This window comes from Vicia villosa, linkage group LG7 (assembly GCF_029867415.1).
Source record: "Vicia villosa cultivar HV-30 ecotype Madison, WI linkage group LG7, Vvil1.0, whole genome shotgun sequence".
Lineage (NCBI taxonomy): Eukaryota > Viridiplantae > Streptophyta > Magnoliopsida > Fabales > Fabaceae > Vicia > Vicia villosa.
This window is the reverse complement of record NC_081186.1, coordinates 67,589,730-67,600,421: the sequence shown is the minus strand read 5'-3', so window position 1 is coordinate 67,600,421 and position 10,692 is coordinate 67,589,730. Positions and strand designations below refer to the sequence as shown.

The 10,692-nt window shown below is 32.3% G+C and overlaps 1 protein-coding gene across 1 annotated transcript; it reads left to right on the top strand.

Moving 5' to 3' along the window:
• The first annotated feature begins 5,655 nt into the window (after window positions 1-5,655).
• LOC131619255 (uncharacterized) lies at window positions 5,656-6,252 on the top strand. Its single transcript, XM_058890371.1, has one exon. The coding sequence runs from the start codon at window positions 5,656-5,658 to the stop codon at window positions 6,250-6,252; it is 597 nt and encodes a 198-aa protein (XP_058746354.1).
• Window positions 6,253-10,692: the final 4,440 nt, after the last annotated feature.

Sequence of the window (10,692 nt, the reverse complement as noted above, 5' to 3'; positions counted from 1 at the left end):
TGTTGATCTATTACAACCAGAAAGATACATCAATGATACAATTATCGATTTTTACATTCTGTAAGTTTGTATATGCATGTTTTCCTTTTGAAAGTTACATTTTTTAACTCGTATTTTTGCTTTGATTTTTGTTTCTCACTTCATTAATAATGTCTTTTTAAGTATTTTTCATATTTCTTTTCTCTTCTTTGGTTGCATTTAGCTCTTATATTCTTATGTTGAATCATGGTCATTCTTTTTTTTTTGTTTGATTGTTATCCTTTAATTTATTAACATTAAATTCATTCAAATGATTTTTCATAAATGAAATTTAGAGATGAAATTTTTAACCATGTGCAGTGAACTAATAAAGAAAATGTCAAAAAAATCAATATTAGGATAGTGTTTAACATGTAACAAATATAAACAAAAAAGTAATTTGGATTCTAATATATACTGTAATTCAAAAAAATTGATGTAATTATTTTAAAATTTTCAATTTTGACAGATATTTGAAGAATAAAATACAAGAGAAGGAAAAGGCTAGGTTTCACTTTTTCAATAGTTTTTTTTTGAAAGTTGGTTGATATGGACAAAATTACACAAAATATTTGTGACGGAAAATCAGCATTTCTACGTGTTCGTAAATGGACAAGAAAAGTTAAACTATTTGAAAAAGATTATATTTTCATACCAGTGAACTTCAAGTAAGTAACTATCAAATTCTTACTTCTCTTTGATATTTGCAGATGTATTGATGTTTCTTATTAGAATATAATTTCGACCATGATTGCAGTCTTCATTGGAGTTTAATAGTAATCTGTCACCCTGGTGAAGTGGTTAATGTTAATGGTGAGTTTTCAGATTTTTTTAAATCAAATAATTTCTTTTAAATATATTATTTTCTTAGAGATTATGTTACGATTCATATTTCAGATAGAGAGTTGGACAAATCACTTAAGATACCCTATATATTGCACATGGATTCTGTCAAGGGATATCATAATAATCTAAAAGACATTGTACAAAGGTATTTTAAGCTTCTCAACTATGCACATTCAATCCATTTCTCATACCTTTTTTTCTCCAAATTTTTACTGGTTTGTATGTGCTTTTTACATATAAAATGTTTAGTGTTGCACAGACATATGAAAATGTTGGCTTGAAATTAAGCTTATGTTTTACCTTGAAATGAAGAACAAATGAGAAAATGAAGTATTTTAAAGTCATTACATTGTTATGCTCTTCATATTTATAAGCGTTGGTTCTCTCATGCAAAAACTTAGTTATTACAAGTGTCTATTTACCTTTTATTGACATGCATTTTAAATTTATGTTTTTATGCTCTAATTCCTTTGCACTAAACAAAAGGATAATTAGTTTTATAAAATTTCTAGTCCCATAAAATGTTGGCACTATTGTCTCCTAATTATACGACACCTTTTTAAACTTAATAATTAGGATATATATTTTTTGTTGTGCGTGATGTTTTAACTTCCAATTTATATCTTTATACAATGTAAAAACATGCTTTTTTTAATTTTCACACTAGAGTTAAACTTTGAACTGTGAAGTTTGAACTTGTTTCTCTTCTTTATTTAACATTGTTCATTTTGTCAGCTATTTTTTTAGCACTCCATATATTTGTTTGTATTCCCGCTTTAAAAATATAACTCAATGTTTCATATATTGACTCATCTTGTGAAATTGACAGTTATTTGTGGGAAGAATGGAAAGACAAGATGAAGGATACATCTGAAAAAGATCTCTCATCAAGATTCTTAAATATGCCTTTTCTTTCAATTGCGGTATTACTTGCTTACATTTTCACAATATAATAAATTATAGTTTAAGAAAATTATTTTTCTTTAAACTTTTTTTGTTAAATGAAATATTTTTCAATTTATTTTCTAGAAAATTGATTTCACATAATTTTTAAAACCACTATGAAAGTGGATTGTTTTTATTGCAAAATTATTTTGAATAGTTATTGATAAATGTAAGTCTTTTTATTCAATGTAAGATTTGGTTTATCCCATTTATTATTTATATAAGAAAACCAGAGTACTTGGCCATACATTTATTAGTGGAGCTTCAAACTCTAGCACCTTAAGTTAAAATTATTATACTAAAGAATTCTCAATTAAAAATAAAAATTTAAAAAATTAAAAGTTTCTATTATTTATCCATATTTTATTTTGTTGAATTTTTTTTCACTTATAACTTGTTGATGATTAGTTGAGTTATTGACGAATGCTTTCTATTTTTTCCATTTGATGGTCTTTTTACTAATATTTTGTGATTCAATATCCTTGACAGGTACCACAACAGGAAAACTCATATGATTGTGGCCTCTTTTTACTTCATTACTTAGAGCTCTTTCTGGCCGAAGCTCCATTTAATTTCAATCCATTGAAACTAACCAAGCTTCCCAAGTTTGTAAGTGATTTTCATGGTTGACATTTTATAAAATTATTTAAACTGCATAAAAATATTTCTCATAATGCCAAAACATAGTCTATTCTTCACCTTATAACATTTTACTTCATACTTAACTCCTAATGACTCATAAAGTTCTTATATGTATTTAACCTATCATATTTTGACTTTTTTAGCTTAATTTGGACTGGTTTCCACCTGAAGAGGCTTATCACAAGAGAACACTTATTCGCAAATTAATCTTTGAATTGGTGGGAAATCACGGGTCACATGAAAGCTTTTCCCTTGATAATGGGGACTACCAAAACTTGTTAGAATATAATGACAATATGAATGATGGTCAATGTCATTTAATCAATCGAGAGGCATCAACTTATCACTTTTGCCCAAGAATAGACATGAATTCATCTTTTGATGCTTCTAGTGTGGTTTTTAAGGAGCACTTTGAACAAGAGGCTACACTGGAAACTTCATTAAGACAATGGCAATCTTTTGACTCTCGGTTATATAATTAGTGTTCCACTGTACCATTTTTTATCTTCTTTGTACCATTTTTGTATAGTTCCATTGTCATGTAATTCTTCCTTTATTAATGTTTCACCAAGATACTATATGGTTTTGAATCCATTACTTTGCTTTTATGATTTTTATTGCTAGTAATAGTTGTCTCCGTAATATTATTCAACTAAATTCAAGTAATAGTTGTCACATTGCTGCTAAATTCATAGATAATTTCTACGTTAAAACATAAAAGACTATGATGATACCAATAATCTACTCATCAAAGCCATATTTTGTAATTAATTATGATTGTGTAAATTTTTTGTTCATTTATCCAACCTTAATAAATAACTTTTGTGATTAGTCAAAACACAAATGGTCTTATTATTTTAATATTACCTAGTTATTATCACTACACACTTAAATTTTTATTTATTTATTATATTCTATTTGCTCAAAAAATTTGTGAGTTGCATCACTTTCATCCAAATAAATCACCTTGTAATGATATATATTATTTGAATATTTATTATTTGGATTAAATAAACACATAATTTTTTTAATAGAGCTACGTCACTAGGGGAATGAATGTGATAACATAAACAACAAAATAGAGCAATGATAAAGTATAAACTCATAGTAACTTAACTAATTTATCTATTTTTCCTTGTTTTCTCGCAGGAAGATGTAGATTTTAGAGATCAACTTATGTATATGAGTACATCTCCCAACTATCAGCAAGAGACTGAAATTTCACCACAAACAAGTTGTTCATCGCATGATTCAAATGGCGTAGAGATATCAAATATCATGTTTTTTGGCAACAAGAATTGGTATCAAGACTTGTCTTATCAAGGGACACCAACTCTACAATTGAATCAAGTTTCAGATGTTGTAGGTAACAAAGCCATCAATGATGATGTTCAAATTATTAACAATTTAAAATTTGATTCTCTGATGGAGCGACCTGCAGAGAAGAGGCGGCTTATGAATTTGTCTTGGTGGAAGTGATAGAGTCCTGACTTCTTTTACCTTCACATGAGTTTGAATAAATTTATAGAATTTTCTTTAGCAACGTGTAAATAGTGACAATGTAACATCTTTTTATTCAGCTCTTGAGAAAAAAACACAATGTTTTTTATCTCTAACACACTCAATTAGGTAATAATTATTAGATCTCATCATTCTTCAAGCAAGATAGTGTATATCACACTTTATATACAAAATAGATAATATAATAAGAGACTTTGATATTATATGCCCAATAATTCTTACATAAATGACTCTTATATTTCTCACAAATTTGATAAATTTTGAGATTTTTCTTAGTTGATTTATTTCCTAGAAATATTTTTTATGTAAATGATGTTTTCTCTTGCATGGCACAAGATTTCAAAGTCATTTCCATTAAAAAGTTTTTAAAAAAAACTAGTAATATTTTTCTTAAATTTTGACATTTTTATTTGCATTTGAGAAGTTAAAATAATATGCACTGGAGAAAAATATATTAGGGTTTAGAGAAATGTTTCTCATATTTTTATAATACTTGAAAATTTAAATTATATCAATCATAAATATTTTCTTATCATTTTTTATTTCTACTCTATTTATTATCATCTTTTATGTTTCTACATAAGTATTATAGAAACAAAAGATTCAACTTATATTTTGATTACATCATAACATTAAAATAGACATGTTTTTGAATAATTGAAATTGATTTACATAAAATTCAGCATGACTTTAACTTTTGTTTAGGTAGATAAAATATAATTTTAACTAGTTTTTATTATGTGGTTACAAAAATTGATTTTGTAAATCTAATTCTTAATAAAAATGAGTTAAATGTAAAACAAATTTTATTTAGATACACTCATAAAAGTGAGGTGAACAATAAATTTAAAACAAAAACTCATATGTAGAGACAAAAACTTCAAATTGTAATTGCAAGTTAATCAATTATAGTGACAAGATCAAGTAGTTTAGGAAACTTCATTTGTTATTTATGAAACCTAAAGTTTATCAATCAAAAAACACATAAATGATTACACACTAATGAAACCTGAAGTTTAAATTGTATCGAGTTAAAAAATAAATTAAATTGCATTTGTAGATTAATTTTATCAGGCATCAACTATATAAGTGGTGCACACAAAAGTCTCAAAATAATTGTCACCTCAATAAATTTCTTTATCAAATCATTGAACTATTACACTACTAAAGATAAATATGAAGGGGGAGTGGAAAAATTTGTGTGGTGAACGATATCGAGAGAAATTATTAAGGATCCTTAAGTTTTGTCGTTAATAAAGGGTGAATATATGATTCATTAATCTATAATATTTCACCCAACTATAAATCTTCCAATTCTTCTACCACACTAATTCTTAGTAAATGTTTAGAAATAATTGTAGTAAGCATTAGAGGGTTTGGATGACCAAGGCTAAAAGGCGCGTCGGACGGCCGAAATTCACGGCGGCGGCGCTCCCTAATTTGGCGGAAACAGGAGCAAACGTTTCAGGTACACAGGCACAAACTGAAATTCCTAATGGGATGAACACATCGATTGTTGAAACAGTGATTGTGAAGAGTCCGGTGGAGGTTGCGAAATCACCGGAGAAGGAGAAGGTTATGGTGAAGCCTTGGGTGGAAATTATTCAAGGTAATCATAATGCGAATAGGGGAATGAATGTGGGTTTTGTGGCTCTAGAGCTTATTGACGGCAAATAGAAGATTATGATTGAGGAGTGCGATGTGGCGGAGGAATTGAGCTATTGGGAAAATGCGCTAATCCTCTTTGCGCTTGGAGAATCTCTCTCGATGCACGCAGTGAAGAATTTCATGGAGAAAACCTGGAATTTCGTGTCTCTCACAGAGTTATACTTCAATGACTCTAGTTACTTCATTGTCATGTTCAAGAATCATGAGGAACTAAGCCAAGTCATGAAACAAGGACCTTACTTCATCTATGGTAAACCTCTATTCCTGAAATACTGGACTATTGATTTTGAATTGAAAGAGGATTTGCTTCGTGTACTCCCTCTATGGATTACTATGCCAAATTTACCTCTACACCTCTGGGGAGAAAAAAGTTTATCCAAGATTTCTAGTGTTGTGGGAAGACCTATTATGACTGATGAGTGCATAGCAAGGAAGCTGAGAATTTCATATGCAAGGGTGTTGGTGGAAGTAGACATCACCAAACTTGTTAAAAAAGGAGTGACCAAAAAGGATCATAATGGGAGGGAAAGGGAACAGAAAATTGAATATGAATGGAGGCCTAAGTATTGCCAAACATGTTTGAGAATAGGACATGACTGCTTGATCAAATAGGTGAATGGACAACAAAAACCACAATAGAAAGTTTGGAAGCCAACAATAAAGCTTATTGAAAATGTTGTTGAGGAGAAGAAACTTGAAGTTCTAGCTGAAGATTCTATCAAAGAGACTACCAAGCCAAGTACTCGTGATGACTTTGATTAGCTCGAACATAACTGATAAAGCTAAGAAGAAGATCATATTCACTCCTGTCAATGATATGCTTGTCCAAAATGTGTTTACACCCCTTGGGATTGGAGGTATTCCGGAGGTGGGAAGTAGTAATGGTTAATGATTACAACTTGGAATGTCAGGGGCATTAATAAAGAAGCAAGGCATATAAAGGTTAGCTCCTATCTCTCAAATTTTTAAAGTTCCTATTGTTGCCTTATTAGATACCAAAGTAAAACAGAATAATACTAGTAGAATAAGACTGAAGTTTGGTAATTCCTAGTCCTACACTGATAACTATTCCCACCACCTTAATGGTAGGATTTGGGTTATGTAGAAGGATTTTGAGGTGAAAATAAAGGTGATCCAAACTGAAGAGAAATTTATTCATGTGGAGGTTATGAATTTGAATAATAAAATTAAGTATTATGCTACAATTGTATATGCCATGAATCAAAGAGAGAGGAGGAAAAAACTATGTGAACAATTAGATATTATGGGGAAAACTATGAATCTGCCCTGGATAGTGATGGGAGATTACAATAATGTTTTGTCTTTCCAGGACAGGATTGGAGGGAACAATGTTCATATTAATGAGTATAGTGATTTGGCTGCAATGATGCAGAGACATGGATTGTTTGAAGCCCCTACAAAGGGCATCCATTTCACCTGGTCCAACAAGTACACCACTGGTATTATTTACTCAAGAATTTATAGGCTCCTTGGTAATGCTTAATGGTTTCAGCAGTTTCATAATGTGATTGTGGAGGTGTTACATCCTAACATCTCTGATCATTCCCCTATTAGAGTTAGCTAGATGTCTACCCATGCCAAAAGGAGATTCATGTTTAAATTTGTGAACTATGTAACCAAGAAGGAGGGATACCAGGATATTGTTAGAAACAGTCAGGAGCAAAGTATACAGGGAAATGCTGTGCAGAGACTTTGGAGAAAGATAAAGAGATTACAAAGGCCCATAGGGCAACTCCAAAAGAGCCTAAATAACATCCAAATCCAGATTCAACAAGCTAGAACAGAACTCACTGAGGCCCATCAACACTTATTGGCTAACATGTTTGATGTTACAGCTATTGAGCAGGTCAAGAGGAAGACTGGAAAAGTAGTGGAGCTGAACCAAATGGAGGAAAATATCCTTAATCAAAAAGCTAAGGTGGATTGGCTACACCTAGGTAATGTGAATAACTCCTTCTTCCATACAACTTTGAAAGAGAAGAATAAACATAAGAACATGGCTACTTTACTGTCTCTCAAAGGGGAGGTTCTCACTAGTAAGGAAGATATTGCTAAAGATATTTTGGACTTCTATACTCAATTGGTGGGGACTGCTTCCAATAGTTTGAAGGGTATTGATAGTCCTTGCATTAGGAAAGGTAATGTGCTCTCTAGGGAGGATGCTTTGAGTCTTATTAATCCTGTTACTGAGCAGGAGGTGTGGGATGCTCTTAGTAGCATTGGTAATACTAAAGCTCCTAGTTTGGATGGCTTCAACTCTTATTTTCTCAAGAGTTCATGGCAGACTGTGAAACATGATGTTATGGCTGCTATTCAAGAATTTTTCAGGACTAGTACTATGCATAAGGAGATCAACTGTTCCCTGATAACTATCATCCCCAAATCTAATGAAGCCAAAACAATCAAAGATCGAAGACCTATCTCTTGTTGCAGCACTTTCTACAAGATCCTTTCTAAGATTCTGACTAAAAGACTGAGAAGAGTCATAAGTACTATTGCTAATGAGAACCAATCTGCCTTTATTCCTGGCAGAATTATTCATGAAAACATCATGATTGCTCAAGAGTTGGTTAGAGGGTATGGTAGGAAGCATATATCACCTAGGTGTATGATCCAAATGGACATACAAAAGACTTATGACACTGTGGAGTGGTCTGCTTTGAATAATATTATGTATGCTCTAGGATTTCCCCATAAGTTTGTGGAATGGATTATGGCCTGTGTTACAACAGTGTCATACAATTTTTCTCTTAATGGAGAACCAAGTGCTACTCTTAGATCCAAGAGAGGTCTGAGGAAGGGGGATCCTATCTCCCACTTGCTGTTTGTTCTGATTATGGAATACCTCTATAGGGTGTTGCAAACCTTGAAAGATAACCCGGATTTTAACTTTCACCCCAAATGTGAAAGATTAAATAGTCTGAATGTTTGTTTTGCTGATGATATCCTTCTGTTTTCTAGGGCAGGTGTTATTTCCATTAGACTCATTATGAGCAAAGTGAAGGAATTCTCTCAAACTATAGGGCTGAACATGAGTATTCCAAAGAGAAAGATTTACTTTGGAGGGGTGGAAAGTAGAAGCCAGGACCTGTTGAAGCTTGAGACTGGTTTTCAGATTGGGCTTATGCCTTTCAAATACCTAGGTGTTTCCTTGGACAGCAAAAGACTCACTATCAATAACTGCCAGCCCCTTATTGATAAGATGACTTGCAGAATTAAGCATTGGAGTACTAGAATGTTGTCGTATGCTGGTAGACTTCTCTTAGTTAAGAGTGTTCTGTATTCTATTGTAAACTATTGGCTTCAGATATTTCCTCTACCTAAGAAAATTCTGCATCATGTTGAGAGTTTGTGTAGGAGCTTCTTATGGACAGGCACGGATACCGTGAGCAGTAAGGCACCCATCTCTTGGGATCACTTGTGTGATCATATAGCTGCTTGAGGGCTGAACCTTATTGATTTAGGGGTTTGGAACCGGGCATCTTTGGGGAAAATGCTCTGGAATCTTAACACTAAGAAACATAGGATGTGGATTAATTGGGTCAATCACTATTATATGAAACGTGGGGCTGTTGCTGCTAACTACTGCCCGAAGCAGAATGATTCTTGGATTATTAAAGCCATGTTTAAACATAGGGATCTGTTTATGAACTTTGTGGCTTAGAATAATTTTATTATGACAGGTACTTATTGTACTAGGCAGATATACCTAGAGATTAGAGGAGAACGAGACACGGTTCCTTGGAGGAATTTGATTAGAGGAAACTTGGCTAGTCCTGGGGCAATGTTTATATTGTGGATGACATGTCAAAGTAGGCTACATACCAAAGATAGGCTTGCCAAATTTGGCACTCTGACTGATAGGTTATGCATGTTTTGTGGTGATGTAGAAACCTGCGACCACTTGTTCTTTGAATGCAGGATCACGAGCACATTTTGGCATCAGTTGTTGACTTGGAGTCAAAATAATCATTTACCTCAAGAATGGAAGAATGAACTGCAGTGGATAACTAGTCATGCTAAGGGAAAGAGCAACAGAGCGAAACTTCTTAGAGTTTGCATTGCTGAAGTCGTGTACCATGTGTGGACTGTGAGAAACAGTAGAGTTTTCAACCCTACAAACATGGAGCAGCTCAAGTTGCAGAGGGTTATGACCAGATCAAATGTAGGGCGCATATTGATAGAAAACTTGGAGCTTATGTTGATAACATATAGTTTGTTTTTTGCTTTTCTTTGTAATCGGGGGCTTGGATCCGGTTTAGGATCAGCTTGTACTTAAACTGTTTTTTTGGAATATATATATTCTCTTTATTGCTCCAAAAAAAATGTTTAGAAATAATTCATCAATTTGATAATATTTATTTGTTCTTTTGAAAACTTACAAGGTCGATTACCTGAGTAGGTGATGTAACCTTCACATTATTGATTGTGATTTGTTGGTGTGGTGCTTTGATGTTATCTCATTCTTCTAGTATTATCCTTCTTTGAGTGAGGAGGTGTAATTGCAAAGACATTATAATATTAAAGTGAAAAGTATGCAAATAGAAAGTAGGAGAAATGATTTACCGATCATACTTGGGGGTTGAACCCCTTATTTAAAGAGTGCATATACCCATATACACTCCATTCATTTGTAATTTACACAAATAATATTTGATATCATTAAAATATAAGCATGATTTTGTTACTGTAATTGACTCCGAGATTAATAGGCACATTAGGTTTCATGGATGGCCTCAAGGGTATATTGTTGAGGCATGTCATCTTTCATTATTGAGGTGAACACCTTGGCTCGTATTTATTAGGACTTTATTATTGCACATTATGTTCTTTGACTTGTGAACCTCCTTAGTGAACAATCCAAAATATACTTGGGGTGAGCTGCTTATGCCCATGGCATTACACAGCGCCCATAAAATCATAGATATTTTCAATAATTAGTGACGAAATATAAACGTCACTAAAGTTTACTGAGGTATTTTAAAATCCCTCACAAATTACTGAGGTATTTCTTTTCAATGATTTGTGATA

What these genes read in the sequence shown, in the direction of transcription:
- LOC131619255 (XM_058890371.1), top strand. Translation starts at nt 5,656, where the DNA reads ATGATTGAGGAGTGCGATGTGGCGGAGGAATTGAGCTATTGGGAAAAT.